Raw genomic sequence first — 26,846 nt, 5'->3', positions numbered from 1 at the left:
ACAGGGCCTACCAAAAGCACCTCATCCAGTGACCGTATCAGCCGAGATTTTTCTCAGTGATTGTGTGAAGCAATCTCAAAAATCTTTCTACCAATATTTCTCTCTCTGTAACTAAATAATCCTTGAGGTATTCAGAGATGTATTCAGAATTTTCTACTACCTAATAATAATAAAACCTCAGATCTGTTGCACTGGTTTTCCCGCATTGAGTTTTTTCTAGGACTTTTGTCCAAAAATAATGGTGTCATTGTGTTATATTTTCTTTCTTGCTCTGTCTCTTGTTTCGACATATAAATTAATTAAGTGAAGGCTGCAGTGTATGTATTTCAATATTTGTCGTAGGAAACTGCAAACAACTTGTTCATGTAAAACTAACAAGTAGGAGAAATATCGTCAGTTGTTGCAGTAGGGATTCAAGTTTAGGAATTTTCACAAGAAAATACTAGCACACACATAAAAATTAACACAGCGATTTTTGGACAAATGTTCCTGGAAAAACCCAACTTAGGAAAATCGGTGCAGCAACTGAGGGTTTTTATTATTACGCATGTTGTCGCGCGGATTGACACGACAACCCTCAGACCGGGGGCTGTCACTCTGATCCCCGATCCCTCCGTTTAAGCCTATCTCCCGCGGCTAAGGGGGGTAGACCCTGTGAGATGATGTGACCAACTGTCGACCAGTTGGTTGGGAGACACGAGATACGATGTAAAAAATACTCGATGGATTTGATTAACTTAGCAGACCAGTGCCTTATGAGATTGTTATTAAAACGATTATTAGTTAGATGATATAGAAACATAAAACGTGAACAGCAATCATTTGTCATCAAAAGGAATCAGCTAAATCACAATGCTCTTAGAATGACAAAAAACGATATCCAGCAATTGAAAATTTAGAAAAGATGAATGCTTTAAACCACCATGAGAATCATTAACCAAATATCATATTCGTATCTCGACTTGAAAACTTAGATCTCAGCATGAAAGATAATAATTCCCGAAAATAAAACTGGATCTGACGAAGAAAAATTTTCCAATTTTTTTTTTTTTTTTTTTTTTTGAAAAAATCTAACTATATGAATATAAAAAAAGGGCCTAAAAATTTATAAATAAATCTTTTTGCATTTTTTAATTTTTTTTTTTTTTTTTTTTTTTTTTTACATGAAAATGAAATTATAAAAATCCTAAAATTTATAAAACTTTATTTAAACTAAAACTTAAAATCTAATTCTAACTGAAATCTAAAACATAAAAATAAAATCTACATAAAAGAAAACTATACAAATTTTAGATCAAATTAAAATCTAAATAAAAAATCTACGCTAATAAAACAAATTATTAAAGCTAAAACTAAGACTAACCTAAAAGGAATAACCAAGCCGAATCCGAATCTAAAACGAAAATATTAAAACATAAACATATATTACAAATCTAAAATAGCTCTAAATTAAAACATAGACTACGCACTATATCGAATTGAAAAACAATCAAACAGGAATCAGAAACTATTTGGCCGCACACAAAACTTAGAGTCTCAGGGAAACTTACGCTATGCTTCAAAAAAAACCTAACTTACCGCATACGATCAAGGAAGAACGCCGAGACGAGATCAACCCTCAACAACGTGACAAAGAGAATCGAAAAACGTTGGGAAGTGAAACCTGGAACGACTTATGCGGAATTAGCAGGTGACCACGCCGTAATGTTTGGGAAAATAGGAAGGGCGAACCGCATTCTCCCTTGGTTTGATGCGGGTATAAGTCTACACACAAATTCCAAAACGAAGATGTTGGCCGAGGATATATTTCGATGACCAGATCGATGAACAACCTTCGGTGAATGAGATTGAGGAGCGGCTAGACGAGGATCCTGACCACTTGTTACCGCGCGTGCCTGAGTGATCGATGACAGATTGCCCCTGATGCCGATGGAAATGACTTACGAATACCCGATTTCATCAAATGAATCTGAGCCACCAACCGATGTTTTCGATGCCTCAGAACGATCAGACAATTTGCAGGCTCCGGCGATCACATCGATCATACCCAAGATGTTCTACGGCATGAGCTTTTTCAATGGCTGAGAAAAATACGATTTGGTTTGGAATGAGCACTGAGACAGCGGCGTGGATGCGATTCAATGATACGATGTGCAGGGTCGAAAAAACTGAGCCGCAGATTGAGCACTGGAATCGAAATGTCTACAACCCCAGCCACAGAAGAATTTCTTTTGTTATCTGTCCCGTATCGATTGATCACCTTATGCTTTTGCAAGTGCGTGGGGCTGAGTGCAAACATTTCCTGCTGAGATTGCGTCATGGAAACCCCGACATATTTTTCAGAACCTGCACTTGTAACCTGGCAAAAGAAAAGAGAACCTAAAATGAAGAATACCAGAAACTAAACTAAAAACCCTAAACCCTAATGAAGACTGTGTAAAACAAAAATTTGAAAAAAAACTAGATCAGCTAATTTAATGTACAGATTTGGCCCCTTAACAGCCAGATTTCAGCAATAGGCACAGAAATATTTTAAAGAAATAAAGATTCTCAGATTTTCACTGTGAAGAACTTCAGAAAATCTCTCATGCAAATTTAAAAAAAATAAACCGAATGATAGACCCAGGATCAAATCCAACTGGGCTCAACACAAAATGCTTGCGAGAGTTGGCTGGTTCAGCCGAGAACTTCCCTGAACGCCCACAAAATTTCCTTCAATGATGTTTTCTGCACAGCTCAAACCAACTGTCAATAAAGAGGGCAAAAATGTTGCTAGATCTTAGGAAGTAATGGAGATACCTGCCATTACTTCAGAAACCCTAACAGCACCCAAACCCCAGCAAGTGAACAAGATACCTGTGCTCACAATACTCTACAAAAAGCTATTATTAACGGCTGAAAATAACATATGCAAAAAATGAAACAATCTCACAGCATTTTAAGAGAGTAACACCAGCAAGATATGGACCCCAAAGTCTTCTTTTATTAACCAGAAATAGATTTACAATAGAGCTTCTTCAGTCTCAGACTCACAGATCGAATGATCTGAAAATGACCCCTAGCACCCTATTTAAAGGAAATGATCCCAACGGCTAGTTCGAGTGATCCATGTAGAAATGATCTCGACCGTTGATGAGGATCAAGACATCTCTTGATCTCATCCGTCGATTTATTCACTTAAAATATTATTATTTTATTAGTTAGGGTTTTTGTTTTATTTTTTAATTTTTTATTATTTTTTTATTTATTTCATTTTTTAATTTTTATTTATTTTATTATTTTATTATTTTTATTCATTTTTTTAATTTCTTAATTCATTTTAAAATGGATCATCAAACTAAGCCTTCGGAAACATCACCTACGACCTAGGACTTAGGACTCATGAGGGGATTTAAAACATTTTTCGACCCTCAGGACACATTACATCATGACTTTTACAATTTACATCTTAAGGGAGAAAACCCCTTTAACATAGACCCTCACAAATCACCCAGTTCTGCGACACAACTATAATCTAGCAGATCAATACACTAGGATTCTCCTAAAATTCCAATGACAAAATCCATCCCGGCTTTGGGGTCAGGTTTGAAGGAAAACTCTGCCGATCCATGGATCGGTGAGACAAAAAACCTTCCGGGACGTAGATTACAACTAGAAAGTTAGGTCCACCTAGGCAATTCATATACACGACTCATGTCTGCTAAGATTATTTACAATTAATAGATGCAGACTGGGTTTACAATAAAAAATGATTAAGCTGCTGATGACTGCAGGATGGCACGGATACGCTGATCAGGTGCTGCCCCTTTTTGCCAAGAAAAGGGTGGTGTACTGCATGGGTAGTTGACCAGTAGAGGTCAACATCTGGCTCTACTTGGGGACACGTTGCTGCTTGCAGGAATGTGAGAATCCAGAATCTGCATCCATACAACACAAAAATAAGTAGCGTCCATCCAAAAATCATCATATACATTAAGCACAGGAAAAGATAAAAGCTCTTTATTTATTAACTAACTAGAAAAACAAATCTAATCCTAGAAATGCAGAAAAAACAAGGAGTAGGGTTAGAAATACGATACAAAAGATGCCCCATGGCATCACATGTGTTCAATAAAGTGCATACTGAGCATTTGCCTGCTTTCAGGCATATCTGTTGGCTGCTTGTCGGATGTGCCATGTCCAATTTTGCATATGGTAGGACTCTTTCCTATCCGAAAATCAAGCTGCTCACGGTCGTCTGATGCATCAAATCTTCTTCTTATTTTCTTTCTCTTACGTTTTTTCTTTCTGGCAGGTTGAATTACTGATGACCTGGAACTTTCTGTTTCAAAACTATCAGATGAAGTATGCGTGATATGTCTTTCTTTAGCCCGCATCTGATCTTTATCATTCTTAAGTCTATCCGGATCACCTTCAATTAACCATCTTTCAATCGAATCAATAACCTCCTCATAATAAGATGGAGCTTGTTGCAGCACATGAGAAGGCTCATGATCTATTGATGTCACCTGGTTTCTTTCATCTTCCAATTGCTGAAACCTTTGAACCTGTATTCTAATGGCATCCATCTGTCTAAAATGTTCAACCTTTATATCACCGATTTGTCTGGCATGATGTTCTTCCATGTCTTTTATCATTTTATTGTTCTTTTCCTTTATGTCCATCAAGTAATGCTGCATGAAATTTATTTCTTCTTTATGATTCGCTTGCATGTCAGCCAACTGATTATTATGATTGAACGTCATGATAGTCATTTCCTCTTCCATAGTTAATAACTTGTTTTGCATAGAGTCAATTTCCCTATCATGATCAACTTTCATGGTCACCATATTTTCCTCTAAGACTGACATCTTGCTTTGCATGCTTCTAATTTCTGTTTCATATTTAGTTTTCATGGCCTCAATTTCTTTAGCATGCTGATTTTGCGTGACTTCAATCTCCCTATTACGTTTTTCCAGGTGGGTGCATAAAGTTTTCACATCATTGACATAATTAGTTTGGTTGATTTCCATATTTCTTACCAGCATCATTAGATCTCGTAAAATTTGCTTTTGCTCTTCCCTTTCATTGTCATTTGTCCCTGATTTTTCACTATCATGAACTTGATCTGCAATATTTTCGGTTGATGACACATTCTGATCTTGAAAACTTTCTTCAACAGCTGGATTTTTTATAAGATTACTTTCTTTCTTTTGCACAACAATTTTAGAAGTAGAAGGCAAGTTGTTTGGACTATCATATCTATCTTTAAAAGCATTGAGAATGTCTTGTAAAGAAGTGAAAAAATCATTAGGAAAGTTATTAAACCAATTCAAGGCATCACCCTCTAAAGAATGGACAAAGAGACGCATCTTGAAATCTTCATGATTATATTGAGGAAATCTACAATATAAGATCATTACACAAGTAAACATGTTTAAATGACGTGTAACAGCGACCGAATCATCACCCGAGAACTTAAATAATTTAGAAATGGCCTCTTTCGGAAGATCATGGAGATTATTAGTAAAATGACATGGTTTACATGAATAATCCATGATGAACAGTAAGCGATCAAATGGATGATAGAAAGAGATTTCTGCTCAAGAAAATTAAGAGATGAAAGAAATGGAGTCGCCACTTGAACAATAAATCTGATTCTAAGATCCAAGAAGTAATCAACAAACAAATATGCGGCAGGCTTCTTGTCTGGGAAAAAATAAGAAAATGGAGTCGCCACCCAAACAAGAAACAAACCCAAGAGATGCCGCTGCTATGGGATGAAAAGATGCCAAAAATATTGAATCTGCCAGCTCAACTGAGAGATGAGAGATGAGAAGATGAATGTCGTTTGAAACACCGAGAATAAAGTATTCCCCGGAACAGAAAAACTCTATCCCCGGCAACGGCGCCAAAAAATGTTGGCGTTGCCGGGCCAGAAGAAGAGATAAGAAATGAGAAAAATGATTTGTCGTTTAAAACACCGAGAAAAAGTATCCCCGGCAGCGGCGCCAAAAAATGTTGGCGTTGCCAGCTCAAACGAACGATAGACAGATGAACGATGAATGATGAAAAGATGTTGAAACACCAAGGACAGAAAAACTCTATCCCCGACAACGGCGCCAAAAAATGTTGTCGCGCGGATTGACACGACAACCCTCAGACCGGGGGCTGTCACTCTGAACCCCGATCCCTCCGTTTAACCCTGTCTCCCGCGGCTAAGGGGGGTAAACCCTGTGAGATGATGTGACCAACTGTCGACCAGTTGGTTGGGAGACACGAGATACGATGTAAAAAGTACTCGATGGATTTGATTAACTTAGCAGACCAGTGCCTTATGAGATTGTTATTAAAACGATTATTAGTTAGATGATATAGAAACATAAAACGTGAACAGCAATCATTTGTCATCAAAAGGAATCAGCTAAATCACAATGCTCTTAGAATGACAAAAAACGATATCCAGCAATTGAAAATTTAGAAAAGATGAATGCTTTAAACCACCATGAGAATCATTAACCAGATATCAGATTCGTATCTCGACTTGAAAACTTAGATCTCAGCATGAAAGATAATAATTCCCGAAAATAAAACTGGATCTGACGAAGAAAAATTTTCCAATTTTTTTTTTTTTTTTTTTTTTTTTTTTTACATAAAAATGAAATTTTAAAAATCCTAAAATTTATAAAACTTTATTTAAACTAAAACTTAAAATCTAATTCTAACTGAAATCTAAAACAATAAAATCTAAAACATAAAAATAAAATCTACATAAAAGAAAACTATACAAATTTTAGATCAAATTAAAATCTAAATAAAAAATCTACGCTAATAAAACAAATTATTAAAGCTAAAACTAAGACTAACCTAAAAGGAATAACCAAGCCAAATCCGAATCTAAAACGAAAATATTAAAACATAAACATATATTACAAATCTAAAATAGCTCTAAATTAAAACATAGACTACGCACTATATCGAATTGAAAAACAATCAAACAGGAATCAGAAACTATTTGGCCGCACACGAAACTTCGAGTCTCATGCAAACTTACGCTATGCTTCAAAAAAAACCTAACTTACCGCATACGATCAAGGAAGAACGCCGAGACGAGATCAACCCTCAACAACGTGACAAAGAGAATCGAAAAACGCTGGGAAGTGAAACCTGGAACGACTTATGCGGAATTAGCAGGTGACCACGCCGTAATGTTTGGGAAAATAGGAAGGGCGAACCGCATTCTCCCTTGGTTTGATGTGGGTATAAGTCTACACACAAATTCCAAAACGAAGATGCTGGCCGAGGATATATTTCGATGACCAGATCGATGAACAACCTTCGGTGAATGAGATTGAGGAGCGGCTAGACGAGGATCCTGACCACTTGTTACCGCGCGTGCCTGAGTGATCGATGACAGATTGCCTCTGATGCCGGTGGAAATGACTTACGAATACCCGATTTCATCAAATGAATCTGAGCCAACAACCGATGTTTTCGATGCCTCGGAACGATCAGACGATTTGCAGGCTCCGGCGATCACATCGATCATACCCAAGATGTTCTACGGCATGAGCTTTTTCAATGGCTGAGAAAAATATGATTTGGTTTGGAATGAGCACTGAGACGCGGCGTGGATGCGATCCAATGATACGATGTGCAGGGTCGAAAAAACTGAGCCGCAGATTAAGCACTGGAATCGAAATGTCTACAACCCCAGCCACAGAAGAATTTCTTTTGTTATCTGTCCCGTATCGATTGATCACCTTATGATTTTGCAAGTGCGTGGGGCTGAGTGCAAACATTTCCTGCTGAGATTGCGTCATGGAAACCCCGACATATTTTTCAGAACCTACACTTATAACCTGGCAAAAGAAAAGAGAACCTAAAATGAAGAATACCAGAAACTGAACTAAAAACCCTAAACCCTAATGAAGACCGTGTAAAACGAAAATTTAAAAAAAAAACTAGATCAGCTAATTTAATGTACAGATTTGGCCCCTTAACAGCCAGATTTTAGTAATAGGCACAGAAATATTTTAAAGAAATAAAGATTCTCAGATTTTCACTGTGAAGAACTTCAGAAAATCTCTCATGCAAATTTAAAAAAAATAAACCGAATGATAGACCCAGGATCAAATCCAACTGGGCTCAACACAAAATGCTTGCGGGAGTTGGCTGGTTCAGCCGAGAACTTCCCCGAATGCCCACAAAATTTCCTTCAATGATGTTTTCTGCACAGCTCAAAACAACTGTCAATAAAGAGGGCAAAAATGCTGCTAGATCTCAGGAAGTAATGGAGATACCTGCCATTACTTCAGAAACCCTAACAGCACCCAAACCCCAGCAAGTGAACAAGATACCTGTGCTCACAATACTCTACAAAAGGCTATTATTAACGGCTGAAAATAACATATGCAGAAAATGAAACAATCTCACAGCATTTTAAGAGAGTAACACCAGCAAGATATGGACCCCAAAGTCTTCTTTTATTAACCAGAAACAGATTTACAATAGAGCTTCTTCAGTCTCAGACTCACAGATCGAATGATCTGAAAATGACCCCTAGCACCCTATTTAAAGGAAATGATCCCAACGGCTAGTTCGAGTGATCCATGTAGAAATGATCTCGACCGTTGATGAGGATCAAGACATCTCTTGATCTCATCCGTCGATTTATTCACTTAAAATATTATTATTTTATTAGTTAGGGTTTTTGTTTTATTTTTTAATTTTTTATTATTTTTTTATTTATTTCATTTTTTAATTTTTATTTATTTTATTATTTTATTATTTTTATTCATTTTTTTAATTTCTTAATTCATTTTAAAATGGATCATTGAACTAAGCCTTCGGAAACATCACCTAGGACCTAGGACTTAAGACTCATGAGGGGATTTAAAACATTTTTCGACCCTCAGGACACATTACATCATGACTTTTACAATTTACATCTTAAGGGAGAAAACCCCTTTAACATAGACCCTCACAAATCACCCAGTTCTGCGACACAACTATAATCTAGCAGATCAATACACTAGGATTCTCCTAAAATTCCAATGACAAAATCCATCCCGGCTTTGGGGTCAGGTTTGAAGGAAAACTCTGCCGATCCATGGATCGGTGAGACGAAAAACCTTCCGGGATGTAGATTACCACTAGAAAGTTAGGTCCACCTAGGCAATTCATATACACGACTCATGTCTGCTAAGATTATTTACAATTAATACATGCAGATTGGGTTTACAATAAAAAATGATTGAGCTGCTGATGACTGCAGGATGGCACGGATACGCTGATCAGGTGCTGCCCCTTTTTGCCAAGAAAAGGGTGGTGTACTGCATGGGTAGTTGACCAGTAGAGGTCAACAACGCAGCAATGAATTTATCTTAATACAATCTGGATGCCGAAAACTGGCAATCCTGCAGAGAAAATACTAGCAAAAATATCTTGAGGGAAAGTACCCTCACTCCGAGCAATCTCAGTACTCGACTACCACTAAAAATCAAGTCGTCCACCTAGCTTTCCACAACTTCTGCGTCACCTTTGCACAGTTTGCTACACACTCAGCCCGAAACAACTGAAGATCAAGCTGTATTGCCTGCTACTGAATGGGAAACTGACCCTCTGGCACTCTGGAAATACTTTCCGGCCTCTGGAACTGAAAACCAGCTTCACCCCAGCAAAATCAAACTGCTCACTGAAGCTTTTGCGTTGCCTCTGCGCAGCTTCCTGGAGAAATTTCAGCCTTTCTCTGCAATGCACTCACCAGAACTGGAAATCTTCCTCCAGCTTCACTGTCTTTGCCCCTCTCTGTCTAGACCTCCTCCCTTGGGCAAGCAAATTCGAATCACAATAAATCTTCGGAAGGAGTCGCAGATCATCTTAAGAAGTCAAGTTAAAGCAAGGGAAGTCGAGCTACTTATCTGTGTTAGAGGAAGAGGAAAAGTCTAAGTTTTGTCTCTTGAAGGAGGGTCAAAGCCCTAGAAGATTGCTGGAAGTAAGCTGAAAAGCCTCAGTCTATTGCAGGAGGCTAAAGTAGCTTCAAGTCCGAGGAAAGGAAGAAAAGAAGAGGCCACAGACAGAGAAAGAGGGACGAGAGACCTTGGAGACCTGGGAGACAAGCCCGAGTTGTCTTGGACCTACGAAGAGGTCACCTAAGGAGTTTTTGTGCCTACTATTCATGAAAGAAGAGTTGGGCTAGCCCTAGAATTTTGTTCGTGTGAGAAGTGTTGGTTTACCCCTAGGAGTTCCCAAGTTGTCTTACGAAACTCAGATTGCACTCTTGTTGAATTAAAGAATTTCTCCTAAGAAAAGATTGCTGCCTTTTTCACTAGTTAGGGTTTTCCTAGGGTAAAATTTTGTCTCTCGTGCTTGCCTGTCTCTTCATGATCCTACTGTCATTATTGTTTTTACTGTTGAGATTCCCTATGTATAATTGCTTAATGATAAGTGGATTTGATTAAGAAAACATTGGAAAGTAATCATCAGATTAGGAAATCATGAAACAACAACATTGCAAACCTTGCTGAAAGACAATTTCTCCTCACGAAAAAGATTGTTGGGCTTTCTCCCAAGGTTAGGTTTCCCAAGTGAAAAATTTTGTGCCTATTGTGCATGGTTGTCTTCCTATGACCTTTACTGTTTCCACTGCGTCTACTGTTGAGATTTTATGTGTTAATTATTCAATGATATCAGTGGCATTAGAAATATTGGTTGAAAATCATTAGGAAGTAATTATCAGAGTACAAAATTGTATTTTACTGCACTTGCCATAGAATTTCAACAGTAGCTGGTAGATAATTTTTGAATGCCTGGAGATAAATGTTTTCTTTTGGCACAAGGCATGCACTCTAAATCTAGGCTCATGATCTTGCAAATTTGATTCCTAGTTTGCATGCTAACTGTTTGACGAATTGTATGAACATACACTCTAAATATTCTAATAATAGTTCTCAAATTCAACAAATGTATGCTGTTCCTACAAGTAAAATACCAACATGTTAACTGCCTTTTGCATTGTTTATGATAGCCAAACCTGAAAATTAAAGCTGTTTTCAACTTTGGTGTAATTTTAAATCTGTATTAAGTTATTAACAACCACTTTGTCTCACTGTCTGAGCTTTAACAGACCTGTACTTCCATTTAAGCATCACTGTTTTTTATGCTGGTCTAGAGGTTAAAAAGGAAACCATAATTTAAATACAACTTCTATGTCCTAGCCTTGAGTTTCTCGTATCCACATTTGGAAATCTTTTTTATCTTCTTGATTTTTGTTTCACAAAATCTGATCTGCAGATCACGTTGAAGGTTACTAGATTTGACGAGCATGCCATATATCCATGATCATGATCTTACTTTCCACATTGAAGGAGATGTATAGATGTTATTGATCACTATTCTATTGAGTATTTTGCCGCATTGTCCAAAAACAGGACACAACCTTCATATTTATCCCATATAGGTGTGAATATAATCTATCACATGTGTTGGGTACAATATTAGTTTTTGTAGCATCAGATGGTGTTATAGTCTCAAAACTTTGTGGAGAGGCTAAAACACGGAAGTTCTCCAAAACCCAGAAATCATTTCTAGAAATTCCACCTAGAAATAGCTCAATTAAATTAATTGACCATCATTTAAATTTTTCCTAAGTCTAATTTAGGAACACTGGTTAATTAATAGTAATTAATTGAGAAAGGTGAAAATTCTCTAAAAACTCACATAGATCGACTTGGAGATGATCTCAACCATCGATTAAGTATTAATTGTGGTCGTTGGAGTCCCAACTAGAGATTATAAGAGGAGTTCAATGGGTAGATGGGAAAGACACCAATTGCAAATACTAAGTGATAAAGGCAGTTTAATTTCCCAGTTGCAGGTGATTCAGCAGAGAGATCGCTGCCAATGATCAAGTAGTAGGTGGCAGAGGGGAAACAGAGAGATTTTCTGGAAGAGTTTCTAGTCTCAAAAGAGTTACAAGAGAAGGCTGAAGTTATTCTTCAAGAGACTGTGCACGCACTGCACAGTGCCTCAAGAAAGGCAGTTCAATTCAGTCTGGAGGGGTTGATTCAGCTTCCAGTAGCTGGGAAAATTTCCAGGAGGCCAGGAGAATCACTTCTAGAGGCAGCAGCAGGTAGGAGTCAGGACGTCATCTTCAGGGGCAGATTCTAGCTAGTGCGTGTAGGCCTATGCAGAAGCAACTCAGAGGGGCCTACGCAAGAGTTTGGAGAGCCCGTTTTTGAGGCTCAGTTTGTTGCAGGATCGCTTGAGGAGGAGGGTAAATTCCCTCAGATAATTTTTCCAATATTTCTCTCAGATAGAAACACCAGTTTGGCATCATTTTATTGTAGTCAGAACTTTTCTTGCTGCATAATAATAAAACCCTCAACTGTTGCATCAGTTTTCCCGCATTGGGTTTTTCCAGGGACAATTGTCCAAAAATAATTGTGTCATTTTTATGTGCGCTAGTATTTCTTAGTTTCCATAATTTTATTTTCCACAGCATTTTTTATGGTGAAAATTGCATTTGTGATTTTATTTGTTGATTATTGTAGCAAATAAACTGCATAATTAAATTTGCAGTTAGAAGAATAATTTCCAGTTGCTACAATAGTTGAAATTTTCACATACACATAGCTCTATGTGTCAAGATATCATATATGGAAGCCCCACTTAGGTCATTTGCAATCATTTGAAAAGAGTCGAGAAGTGGGAACTTAAGTGACAGTGGTTCCTCTTCCACGTTGCCCTCAGTTTATCCATGCCTATCTAGCGTGAAAAGTTGAGAGGTGACATTTTCGTGCAGTTGTTGGGGAGCAAGGTCAGTTTCCCGAAAATCTAGAAGAGTAAGCTTCCACAAGTTAAGTGTCATCTCATTCTAATCTTGGACATTCATCCAGAAACTCCACAGGAGAGAACTTCACGCCAAAGATATAATACTTGAAGTTCCACTCAAAAAATGGTTTCGAGGTTTAACTACCCAAAAAGGGTGTATAGGAGGCAATCAAGAAGAGAATCTCAAGCCTCCTAGGATAGGACCCTTGAAGTAGTCCAAGACATTAGATTATTATTCGAGACTTCAATGCTACATGTTGACCAGTGTTGCGGGGGAGCGCCCCCCCCCCCCCCCCCCCTCGCTCCCGCTCCCGATCCGCGCTCCGGGCGGGAGCGACTCGGGAGCGGGTCGGGAGCGCGCTCCCGAAAAGGGAGCGATTTCGGGAGCGCGCTCCCTAAAAAAAATTTCGCTCCCTGCCTTTTCGGGAGCGTTTTGCCTTTTCTGCATTTTTTTTTTTGTAGTAATGTTCGAAATGCAATTTTTTTTGAAAGAAACAAATAGTTTTTGAGTGGGGCAACTTAATGATCAAGTCTAGGCCCTAGTATTGATATGCTATTCATGGTAATGTTAAATTCTTAAAGTAAAAGTGACATTTTCTTTAATTTTCATTTTCATCCTTTTACTTAAATTTTTAACATTACCATGAAATGACTCAGGATGTTTGAGAGTGGTTTCGTCCTCATTGGATTTCATATGGAGAAAGTAGAATTTTAGATTTCATTCAAAATCCAGCAGACTTATCAGTTTTTCAGGATTTCAGGATTGGGGGATTGCAATGTTTCCATTGAATTTTGTCATGTATTAGGGTATGGAACTCATATTTAATCAAGAGTACCAATCCCTCTATGTACCTTGATGTTAGTGACATTGGTTGTCGAACTCCTCTATCATGACCCTTCTAAAAATGTACGCATCACTCAAACAAAATCTTGACTTGACATGCTATGCTTTTTCTATCTTATGTTAATGCTTAGAGGGTGATATTAATGACAAAGATCCCTATACAGATACAAAGGTAATGACAAAGATACCTCTGGATATTAATGCTTGGAGGGTGATATTAATGACAAAGATCCTGATTTTGCAACAAGACTAAAAAATTAGACATTTCTCGTGGTGGCAAGAGGCCCAAGCATAAGAAATAGATAATAGATTTACTTCTCTTTTCTAGTTTCTAGTAGCTTTTATAACTATTGACTCTTTCATATTTATTATGATATTTTTTTAAACAATATATGACAATTTAAGTTTGAAGTTGGCAATTATAACTCATTAGTAATGAATTATGAATATGATGCTTCATGAAAGTTGAAAGTTGTTTCATTTCATTTCATTTTATAACATTTCATTTCATGTTAGATATTATTTGTTGTAATGGTTACACTTAGCTTACAAGTACAACTTTGGTGATCAATGATGATAAATGTTATATATTGAATTTTGAAAGCTTGAAACTTTAGGATTGATGAATCATGAGACTCAATATGTTGTATGTTACTATATTACTAACTTGCGGACGTGGTTGATGAAGATTATAACTTCTAGATGATTGTTGTTATATGGTTCAATCTATGCTTTTTTATGTTTTTTATATCTAATTCATCATTCTACATGTTTTTGTTGACATATATGTATCAAAAATTAAAAAATATAAAAAATATATATATTTTTAAAAAATCGCTCCGGGATTCGCTCCCAAACCGGGAGCTTCTGAAAATGGTTGCTCCCGCTCCCGCTTCCGCTCCCGCTCCCGCTCCCCGCTTCCGCTCCCGCTCCCAAGTAACATTGATGTTGACTGAGGAGTCATGGCAACCCTCTCGTGGGTTAAAAATGTTTACAAGGCCATAGAAGTCATAGGCACCAAGGGGACCCATATGCCATGCATGATAAATACCAAAATTGGTTTCCTAAATTCGTTGGAAATAACGTGATTACCACCAAGGAGCATCTAACTAAATTTTATGATTTTGTAGGAGAGGCAAGTGTAATCGAGGGACACAACATTATGTTATGAAGGTATTCGCTTTGTCCTTCAAGGAAGAAGCTAAAGTGGGGTTTCATTGTTTGCTTGATAATAGCATCCACTGCTAGAATGAATTTGATGTGGCCTTCTTGAAATGTTGGGCCTTGCGTAAAGATGGTAGAATGCTCAGGTCCCAGCTCCACAAAATCAAGAAAAAGGAGAACGAGACTATTAAAGTATTTGATGATAGGTTTAGAAAGCTTGATGATATGATTCCAAAAAGAATCAGGCCAAATGATGACGTTGTTCTCCTTCACTACACCAATCCATATTAAGGACATTTTGGCCTTATGCTCAAAGACAAACTTCCTAGTACTCCGGAAGAAGCACAGGCTTGGGCAGGTAAGATTGAGGAGAACATGCTCTCATCCAAACTTGATCCCATGGGTTCTACTCGAGCATCTACCTCATGGGAAGAAATGAAACCCATGAATATGCATACAGCTGACCTGATTCAAGACCCCATAAGAGCCTTGACTGAGAAATTTGAGAAATTGTCTGCTGACCTTATTCAGTCCCAAACTGCTTTATTAAATAGAATGATGAATCCAGAGAGAGGGAAACAAAGTGTTTATCAACCAAGGCAGCAAGGAAATGCAGGTTGAATTGGGAATAGGGTTCCTCGGGAACAAAGATTCCCAAACGCCTTGGCCCCAACAAATATGGTTAGTCAAGTAGAAGTTCTTTTGTGTTTGCCCTGTGATGACCCACACAGTGAGCAAGACTGTCCCAGAAATTTCAGATAAGATGGAGCAGGGGGGCCAAAGGTATGGACAATCTGAACTGGGTTGAGGAAGATGATTACGTTTGCATGCTCCAACACAAACCCATCATCCTAAGTGAAGAACAGATGAAAGAGCATAGGGAGAAGAGCACAGATGCCACAACTAGGTCAAGGATGAACATGCTAAATTCTATGGATGAAGAACCCAAGAATGACCTCAGGAAGAAAAAATAATGCAATATCCAAGAAGGAATCAAATTCCTAGGATTTCACAAGGCAATAGGTTTGGAAGTCAACAGGATCATGCTCAGACTATGAATAAGCGAGCATCAATACAGATATATCACAAGCTCACTCGCCATCAAGCAGAATAGCAGGGATATTGATTTAAATATAGATCTGACTTCGGCAAAGGTCATGGTCCAATCCCTTTATCTGACATAATAAAGATCGCATGTGAAATGGGAAAGGTTGGACAGTTCTTGAACCATGAAGAGCAAAGTGAAGATGCCCCAGTCATATTACAATCTATGCATCAAGGAGCGATAGATGAGAGCAGTCCTTTTTTTTAAATCACATTTGGCATTAATGGCCTCCTATTGCACAACTGTATGTTGGATTCAGGAGCTTCAATGAATATGATGTCATTAAAGGTCATGAATTAGTTCTTGACATTATTCATGACCTTTAATCTCCATAATGAATGTGATATCATTAAAGGTCATGTAAGAATCCCACATGTTACAGTATTTTAAATACAGGTTTGCATTAGGAAGTCATTCTTTATGTTGTACACCAGAGATAACATGTACAAATCTTTTCCTTCTGCGGTTGCAACATAAATCTTAGAGGTACGCATGGATGTGTACTAACTGTTTGTAGAAATTTATGAGAGAAATCTTTACCACAGCCTGTCTGAAAATTGTTGCAATAATGATTGATAATATATTGCCATATGGGAGCATTGATCTATGTTTGTAGATGCATATTCATCACTGCATGAGTGATTTCAGATCTTGTCACTTGAAATTTATGTGAGCCGTTAGTATGGGATGCGCATAAGGTTGTTTACTATATGTTTGACAAAATGCTACAACAATTTTTTGTGTCTGCACAACAGTATTGATCTAAGGCATGTAAGCTGGTTATGAATTCATAATTGATAGCTGGTAAATCATTTTTGAATGCCTGGAGACAAATGTTTTCTTTTGGCACAAGGCACGCACTCTAAATCTGGGCTCATGATCTTAACAAATTTGATGTCTAGTTTGCACACTAACTGTTTGATAAATTATATGAACATATTCTCTCAGTATTCTGATAACAGTTCTCAAATTCAACAAATGCATGCTGTTCCTATAAGTGAAAGACCAACATGTTAACTTCCTTTTGCATTTTTTTATGACAGCCAACCCTGAGAATTAAAGCTGTTTGCAACTTTGGGTAATTTTAATCTGTATTAAGTTGTTAACAACCACTCTGTCTCACTGTCTGATTTTAACAGACCTGTACTACCATTTTAGCAGCGCTGTTTTGTACAGTGGTTTAGAGGATAAGAAGGAAACCATAAAAAATACGACTTCCATGTCCTCGTCTTGAGTTTCTCGTATCCTGCGTTTGGAAATCTTGTTTATCTTTTTGTTTTTTGTTTCACAAAATCGGATCTGAAGATTGCATTGAAGATTACTAGATTTGACCAGCAGGCCATATATCTGTGATCATGATACCACTTTCCACATTGAAGGAGACATATGAATGATTGATCATTATTCTATTGAGTATTTTCCGCATTGTCCAAAAACAGAACACAAACTTTGTATTTAATATTTATCCCATATTGGTGTAAAGATAATCTTTTGTGTGTTGGGTGCACATAGCTTGTTGTGTCAAGGTATCATAGAGGGAAGCCCCCCTTTTGGTGATCTGCATTCATCTGAGAAGAGTGAAAAACTTAGGTGACAGTGGTTCCCCTTCCAAGTTACCTTCAGTTTATCACGAAAATGACCTTTCCTATATAGTGTGACAAATCGAGAGGAAACAGGTAGATTGGAGGGAGGAGAGCACAACTGCAGTGCCAATGGTAGTGACATGGATGATTTTGGTTATGAGATCCAAGAGACAAGCTATGAAATTCTTTTAACTTATTCTGTAATTTCCATTGGCATTTCCATCAATAATCTTATCCATGTAATATATTTTGATGACATCAAATGAGAAATTACAGTTCATGATTCTATGCGTAACATGTATGATGTATTCTTGTGTGTCTAAGGCATTGTACTTCTATTTTCTAACTGTTCCTTTTATACTTTTTTTCTCCGAGAAAAACCTTGTGAAATCCCATTTTCCCTTGTGGGGGGGTCAAGGCTTCCCGTGTCCCAGTGTTAGGGTAATTAGAGCACAATATAAACTGATATATAAAGGAAACCAGATAAACTTGCTCCTAGGATTTTTTACAATAAAGCACATCCAAAATATTCGCACAATAAAAAATGTCTTTCCTGTTAAAATATTGCATATGATGCAAACTTTGGTATTAGAAACAAACACCACCTTTTACATATACCTTCTTGTATTCTAAGTGCACAGAAAGAAGCACAATTGAGTAGATATTTTCTGATTATGAAACAACACGATACATAATACATCCTCATTGCTTCAAGCCACTGTTTTTTTTTCAATCAAAAAGATTAATTCTTCTGGAAAGAAGTGCAGAGAACAAATATTTGATACCTGGGAGTCCATGGGGAAATCCAGTTCAACTGATGAACAGCCACAGCCCTCGCCAAAATTAAGTTTCACTGAGATTATGAATGATTTTGATCTAAGAGTCTCTCTGGAAAAACATGTAGTTAAAATCTAAAAAAATAAATTGCAAACCTCAAAATTTGAAATCCCTAATTTAAGTTGCCTTGTGGATCATTAACATGACAGGGTTGTTGACAATGTACAGTCATCCTACGGTGGATATTTTAGATTAGAAACATGATGTCTTGCAGTCAAATAACTCCATATTACCTTATCAGTAAAAAGGGCTGCTTCTTCAGTACAGCAATTTTCAGATCGGGTCTATCTGGAAAGCTAACCTGCAGACATTATCATTGCCTGATAACTTTAAATTATAAAAATGAACAAGTTTGGAATAACTACTCAACTACATAAACGGACAGTATGTTTAATCTATGAGTTGAATGCCAAAACTAGTAGCCAAAACCCAATATTTCTGCTTAGAGACTGATATTTAAAGAAAGAGCCGCACAGAAGTAAAGTACTACAGTAGCATGGGTCTGCTCAGAAAGGAAATAAGTCTTTCTACTTCATACAATAGACAAGTAAAAGTCATTAGCTACAAAATAAGAAAATAGCATTCTTGAGTGCTACTTCTCTCTTGAAGAATAGACAAGTCTAACCTCCACAGATTCGAGAAAAGGTAATGGTGCCTTGAATCCATGCACACCTGAAATCCTAAGCTTCCACTTCATGGCCCTTTTCTCTGCAAGAATAACAACTGTTATTTTACACCAAAAAACTCCTGTTCTACAAGAATTATCATTTACCATTTAGCAACATTACTTTGTATGTGAAACAAATCAACCTCAATACTCCCAGGGAAGAATCATGGATTCTACTCTTAACTCGGTTTTTTGTGGCAAAACATTTTAATTTTAGGAAAAACAACACAAAAGCATTCTACTTGTGAAATTTTAAAATTTATATAAGCACTCTACAATTCGGAAGGAATGGGGGCAGCTACTACTAGTAAAACTTTAAAACACAACTCTAGAAGCAATGTAACATCAGCACAGTTAAGGAGAATAAAAGAAAAGTACATTTGCAAGGGTGATCATATGAATCCTTGATGTATGCAAAGCCAAACAATTTTCCTTCCCCTTGCTGCGATAATAGTTTTACTTGCCCTGGCCTTTCTAAATACTTAGTCATTCATATCATAATTGTTGATTTTTGTGTAGCTTGGGAGGTACTCCAAGCCCTAGTGTTTGAGGGTTGGAGGTCAAAGCGCCACAAGTAGGCTTGTGGGCCTAGAACCCAAGCCTGGGGTTTTGCAACCATCGGGATTTGGGCCAAAACCATGATGAATTTGAGCATGAGAAAATTTTGAGGTGATAGAGCTTGGCGTGCCAATTCCAACACTTTGAACATCACTCAAATCGGAGCTCTAGAAGTGAAGATATGAATTTTTGAAGTTTGTGTGTGGGCTTGGTTAAGGTCTGCCTAGTGATTGGAGGCCTTATGACAGCTAGACAAGCCCTCTTGGACGTTATGTTGGAGCCACACCTTGAGATATAAATAAGAGGTGTGTGTGATGCTATTTGGATCATAAAAGTGCATCGAATCACCTCCATACCTCTCTGAGGCAGCCGCAGATGCAAACGAGGACAGTGTGGGGCATTTTCTGTGGATTTGAAGTGTCTTGGTACAGGTCCGAGCTTTTGCAGGGAGGAGGCGCATTACAGAGAGGGGTTATAAGGGCTGTATTGGGTGCAGATTAGTGGAAAAGAGGCTCTGTTTGCTACAGCGCACTAGCATGATGATTTGGGAGTGTTGCAAGGGTTGTTTTAGGTTGCTGTAGGGAACAGCAAGCCTAAACAGGAGTCTGGAAGAAGAGAGCGCAGTAAAAAGAGGTCTAGACGGCCTAATCTAAGGCTGGTTTCTTCCTAGACTTGCATACTTGACAAAAGGAGCACGTTGAAGCTAAACCGCAGTTGCTGGAGTGATTCTGAAGGGTGATTAGGGGGCTGTAGCAGTTGGTAATCAGCCCTAACCAGGAGCAGAACATGCAACAATGAACAGACCTGCAAACCAAGGTATGCATGGATGATTGTGTGTTGATTATGATGCAAGGGATGGTGTCCTAAGTATAGGACAATTCTGGGTTGGTGTATAGTGTGGTTTTGTCTCAGAATTGTGGGCAGCAGATCCATTGTATTATTGCAGAGAGGGTCGAAGTTGTAGTGGCTGTTTGGAAGAGCCAAAACCACCACAAACTTGTCCTCAATTGGCAGCAAAGGGAGCAACTTACAATGAGAAGAAAACCGCAACTGTAGAAAAGGTGTAGAGGCAAGGATCTAGCGCTGATGTGGACTGATATTAGCCCTAACCAGATTGCAGACCTGGCAGCAGTGACACATCAACTCATGAGAAGGGTGTACTAGGAGAGGACTGACATTGCAGCCTGTGAAAGCCAAGGAGGTAGGGCTGACATAGCATGTTAGACGCCCTAACCAGTGGGCAGTTTCACAGTGAAACTTGATGCCCAGATTTGTGCAATAGCTCCTTTATTGCAGAAGCAAAGGGCAGATTGGTGGAGTCTTTGGGCAGCCATGTGTAAGGGTCTCCTAAGTGTGAGGACGCCCTAACTAGGTGCAGATGCTACAGTGTGGACTTGGTCTCTCGTGGACTGTTGGAGGGCAGCATGAGAGTAGACCAAGTGTGGACGAGATTGGGCACTTAGTGTCCAAATTGGAGCCCGGTGAGAAACACCTTGATGGACAAAGGTGGTTGTGAGAGAGCCAGTTGTTGAGCTCAAGGGTTGACGAACCAGAGAAGCAGTTGAGCAGCCCTAGACTTGTATGTGGAGAAGGACTTCTACAACAGATGATTGGCAGTCCTACAAGCCCGTATTCATTGTGGGAGATGGACATCTTGCAGTGATAGGTGGCAGCCCTTCGTGCCCTATGTTGGTTTTCATCGGAGCAGCGTAGGAAGACCATAGTGGGCTGAAGTCCCTGAGTAGCTGAGGAGCAGTAATGGGCAGATTGAGAGTTGTTCACAAGTGGAGTTGTGAACAACTCGACAAGAGTCTCAATGTGTTGTGGCCTTGATGGACGAAGGCACAACTAGAGAGCAGATTGGATAGCCGAGATTCAGTGGCTAGATGGACTTGGAGCATTGATAGAGGCAGGAGCTACAGATCGGAAGCCAAAGGACCGGGCAGGTACAGGGTACGACCGAGAGGAGCTGAGAGAGTGCGCTACAGCCAGATGGTCAAAGTATCTTGTTGAGGGTAGATTGGTTGTCGATGGATTGACACCAAGCCCTAGTTGTGTATCTTGTACTGGTGGATGTATGAGGGCCATTATCCTTCGTACGAGATCCCTAGAATGTTGTATAATATGTTGTTTAATATAACGAAGTTGGGTTGCAAACTGTAAAAAGTTGTCTATATTCTGTGCATATGTGATTTACTATTGTTTATATTCCGTTGTGCAAAGTAGTATCGTTGAGATTCTTGGTTTGGTAGCGTCAGAGGTTTTAAGATTCTATCCTAAACCCAAGATCGAGGAAATTCAACAATAATCAATGGAATGTCATGTTTGACATTAAATACATCTATGATATTGCCTTTTATTTTTTCTGCAACGATTCAGCAAATTTATCACAATTATCATGATAATTACGATAAACCTCAGATAAACAATATACCATTGGGAAAATAGTGCAAGGTGGTAATATTTTCAAATTTAGCACAATAAATTAAAAATATCAGGATATTTTTAAACTTATCACCGGGAAAGAAAACCTATAAGTAGAAAAAATCATATTTTCTTAATATGTTAGTGAGCCACTATAAAGATCATGATCAAACAAGATTTGAATCTTCCAGCAATTTTAAGAGGGAAAACGAGGATTTTCATCGCCATAAGATATTTTTTGTGTAGTGGGGATTGATTTCTATTTGTGGTTTTCAGATTACCGGGGATGTCTTAAATTTCCAAATTCAACCATGTAATTGGTCTGTCTCTTGTTGCTAATTTTTCTGTAGAGATTGAACAATTTTCTAGGTCTGATTATTTTTACGAGCATTCTTTAGTGTTGATTTCCTTTTGCTTATGTTTTTCCCTAGGTTGGATCTAAGTTGCAGGAAACGTTGGAGAAGGGTCCGTTTCTAGCCAAAAACGAGGAAACTCGTACCGTACGGCTTGCAAACGCTTTTCCAACCGTACTGACCCGTTTCTCGAGGAGGAAACGTGGCCAGTATGGCTGGAAACGCATTTCTAGGCCATACGGTGGAGTTTCCTCTTCTAACTTGACTTTTTCTTGTATTTTTTTTATGTTTTCGCTTCTAATTTTTTATTGGGTGACTAAAATATCTTTTGGATGCTTCTAGATGCCTCTCAAGTTATAAAAAGAGGATTTATTCAGTGGGGCAGCCTAATGTTCAAACCTGTGGCCTTATGCAGTTCATGGTAATGTTAAATTCTTAAAGTAAAAGTGACATTCTCCTTTATTTTTTGAAAATGAAAAATAAAGGAGAATGTCACTTTTACTTAAATTTTTAACATTACCATGAAATGACTCAGGATGTTTGAGAGTGGTTTCGCCCTCATTGGATTTCATATGGAGAAAGTAGAATTTTAGATCTCACTCAAAATCCAGCAGACTTATCTGTTTTTCAGGATTTCAGGATTGGGGGGATTACAATTTTTCCATTGGATTTTGTCATGTACTAGGGTATGGAACTTGTATTTAATCAAGAGAACCAAGCCCTCTATGCAGGAGAGACTCCCAATAATCAAGAGCACGTAGGGTACTAGGGTATGGAACTTGTATTTAATCAAGAGCACTAAGGTCGTTCAACTATGTAGGAGGAGACTCCCAATCAAGCACGAGACAAGAAATTAGAAATTTCTCATGGCTGATTTTTGATATTGTTATTTTCATTATGATATCATTCATGAGTAAATGTGATGTAAATTTAGAGACTTATAGTTTATGCATTGACAATTCACAATTTAATCTTAGTGTAATAAATTAGAATGTATCATATATGCTTTATGATTGCACATATTTCTTAAATATCCTAATATATATATATATATATATATATATATATATATATATATATATATTGTGTTTCCCTGTTTCCAAAATTTGGGGAGGTCATGTTTCGTACCCGTGCCTGTTTTGGAAACTCGTACCCATTTCCCCGTTTCATGCAACTTAGGGTTGGATATATCACCCCACCAACATGCCAAAGACTTTGGATCCATTTTGGCAATATGTCAAACCTCAGAAGGGGTCAAATCACCAAAGGTTGGATTGTGAGCTTTGTGGAAAAGAGATGAATGGATGCATTAGCCATTTGAAACACCACCTTGCAAGAATCCCAAGCCATGAGGTTGTAGTTTGTAGACAATCAACCCCGGAAATACAGTGAAAAGCTCCTCAAAATATTAATGAAATGAATAAGGAAGAAGACAAAGAAGCTATGCAGATTGAAATTGAAGCTGGAAGAATACCAAGAAACACAAGCATGCCATGGACAGGAGAAGCAAGAGGGCCTCCACGGGTTCACCTTCCAAAGGAACATCACTTTTCTTTGTTCCCAGCAGTGGGGTTGGGGTACAACATTCTATCAGATCAGTGGTTAAGAAACAAGAGGAAGAAGCATGTAGAGTTGTGGGAAAGTGTTTCCTATGGAGCACCGCACCATTTAGAATAGCTAATAACATTGTTCTTTCTAGGGCAATATTTGATGTGGCTGCTATTTCTGGCCTAGGATACAAGGGCCCTACTTATGACAAGTTGAAGGGGAGCATCTTTCAAAAGGAAAAGGCCAATATCTCTATTATATTGGAGGAGCAAAAAACATCATGGGAAACCACACAATGCATGGTAATGTTCTTCCATCTGCACCAATTTGATGAGTATATGGGCAAAATTTACCATATCAATGATCTGAATCAGAAAATTCATAATCTTATCACACAGTTATTCTTAGACTAATGAGGAAATTCACAAGAAATAGGGGGTTGGTGCATCTTGGCATCACAAGTTTTGCCAGCAACTTCATTTCTCTCCAATCTCTTCTTGGTTGTATGTTGGTGGTGAAGAGGATGCTTATATTATACATTTAGCAAGAAATAAGGAGGGTGAGCTATTGGTAAATTAGTGTACTAAAGATTCATTTGGATAGAGTAGAGGAGGTTTGTATAGTGAGCCTTTGGTAAAAAGAATACACATAGATGATGGTGATAAACAAAAAGGGTCTATCTGTATGAGGCCACGCATAGGGCCTGTTACCCACCAAAAGTGGGTAGCCCTAGGCGAAAAATTATCTCCCCTTTGGTTAGCCAGGGAACCAACAACCCCATGATGATCCACTCCACCGATGCTCTAGTCAATGCTCTCTCTCATCTAGCGTACTTCTTGAGGGAAGTGGGGTCATCTATCAAAAGGTACACTAACCATTTTTGTAATCATGTGCTTTCATATAATGTTAAGGGCATTTTAATATGGATCACAGGCCAAGATAGATAGTAGACAACTCTAGATTGTACCCTTGTTCCCATACTTTACCTAGGAGGTTATCCTTTGACCCTAGTCCAGTGTGACCTACCCTGAGGCCCTTTTTCTTCCACTATTAGGAAGGGCACTAATAGGAGGTGTTGACGCAAAATGTAGCAAACCTTGGAGAGGGGCACCCTACAAGGCTAACACTAGACCAAGTGACAACAATGGGGTGATGGCCCACTATCACCACAACCAAAACCCCTTGCTCTTTACGGATTTTCACCGATGGGAGGAGTCTCAGTATGTGAGAAGGTCACCTAATGGATATTCTAACGTTAGGATACAAGGTGACACAATGAAGCTTTTTACAAGAAAGGCTTGATTTACGCTCAAGGCCCCAATAGGAGGCAATTCGCTTTCCTTGTAGAAACCTATAAAATGAAGAACAAGACCTAGGGCTTGATTGGCAAGTTGAGTGTTGGGATGGCCAAAGGTCAAGGCAAGCAGAAAGGATTTCCCACAATGTATATTAGCAAGATTAATGCACATGAAACCCTTAAACAAGCCCCTAGGTTGAAGCAAGATTCGACTAGGGTTTACCCTAGGACAAACAACTAGGGCAAAGAAATTTACAAACAAGATTGAAGTGGATGCCCATCAAAAGGATAGATTTTGTTGCAAATACCCTCCTCTTGATGTTTAGGCTCTTGAACGCTGAAAATATACCTTGCCTAGGGATTTGCACCAAGCCCTGGTTTAGTAAGCTTGACCTTAAAGGGGCCGAATTAGAGAAGGAAGAATTTATGGGTAAAAGTCAAGTTTGATCACTAACAAAATGGACTAATCCCCTGTTCATTAGGACTCAGGAGTATGGAGTTTATGATTTGATAGGACAGCCAAAGACTTTATAAGGAGGTTGAAATTTTGATGCCCTAGCTCCAAAACTCAAGCAATTATCTATGCAATGGATAATGAAATTTTCATGGGAGAGCTAGTAAAAGATCACCATTAGGATATTCATTCACATGTTATTCATGAGTAATGCATGCAATATAGATATCTGGATAACATTCAATAAATTTTCAACAAATTAGAGCAGAATAGCAAACCCTAGATTCAACATGTTCCATACATTAGACATTAGAAAATAAATATTCAACAATAGCTACACTTATAAGATAACATGCAAAAAGAATCCATCCATTTGATCCAAAGAGTAGCTCCAAAGATAAACAAATAAACTCCAAATGTCAAAATGCATGCATATATCCGAATTCTGCACAAGAAAGAAGGTTAAATTAGCTCAAGCGACAAAAAAACCCCAAGTGTGTGATGATGATTTACAAGAATGAATCTCTCCTATAATTATATGAGGAGTTCAACTTTTAATTTTAGCCTAAGGCCCCTTAAAATACTAAAATAATGTGCCAATCACAAGCTAGGTCACACGCTAACCTAGTAGCCAAAGAATAAAATCAACTCTTTCCCACACGTGAGTCGTAGGAGAGAGAATGGTGATGTTATGCATACGTGAACCCTTCTAGGTCTAGCATTGAGGCTTCTTGGTGCCGAGATGGGAGTAGAAGCCTTCTAAAATCACCTCCTAAGAGTTGGCCCTTAGGTCTCTGTCAATGCTCCTCTGTGGTCCCCAATTTTTATCTTGGGGCACAAAAGTGGTCTCATGGGTTTCCAGGAGTCAAAATGCCTATCTCTACTCCAATGTTGGAGGCTTTCAAGGTGGTGTTAGCCCTCCCATGTCTCAAATTGTGAAACCATCCTCCTCTGGGCCTTGGATCAACTACCATCCCTCTAATACTACTAAGCCGGCTAGGGGCATGTTGGATCCAGGTGCATCACCCATAAAAGTCATCACTGTAAGGTAAAGTGTTGGAAGTTGGAACATTGTGGGTTCTAGAGGTTCCCACAAGTATCTATGATGCTCTTCTACTGCTTGGAGTCCCATGTCTCTCAACACCACACCTTTGGGTGTCAATATGCTCCTTTAAAAGACTTGGTCCCCAGTTAAGTTG

At 38.3% G+C, this 26,846-nt stretch overlaps 1 protein-coding gene across 1 annotated transcript in view; it reads right to left on the bottom strand.

Annotated features, from left to right (window-relative positions):
• The window catches only part of SRT1 (sirtuin 1), a 318,614-nt gene that overhangs the window by 66,493 nt on the left and 225,275 nt on the right, over window positions 1–26,846 (bottom strand). Inside the window, exons 11-13 of the mRNA XM_089395271.1 lie at window positions 18,972–19,054; window positions 18,580–18,647; window positions 18,295–18,397 (exon numbers count right to left, since the gene is read on the bottom strand). Of these exons, the coding sequence (XP_089251397.1) occupies window positions 18,295–18,397; window positions 18,580–18,647; window positions 18,972–19,054 (254 nt within the window). The remainder of the gene's footprint in view (window positions 1–18,294; window positions 18,398–18,579; window positions 18,648–18,971; window positions 19,055–26,846) is intronic.

This window comes from Pinus tabuliformis, chromosome 1_2 (genome assembly GCF_031772625.1).
Source record: "Pinus tabuliformis cultivar Carrire ecotype Pingquan chromosome 1_2, CPIR1, whole genome shotgun sequence".
Taxonomy (NCBI): Eukaryota; Viridiplantae; Streptophyta; class Pinopsida; order Pinales; family Pinaceae; genus Pinus; species Pinus tabuliformis.
Note: the sequence above shows the minus strand (reverse complement) of the source record. Positions and strands in the feature narration are given on the sequence as shown.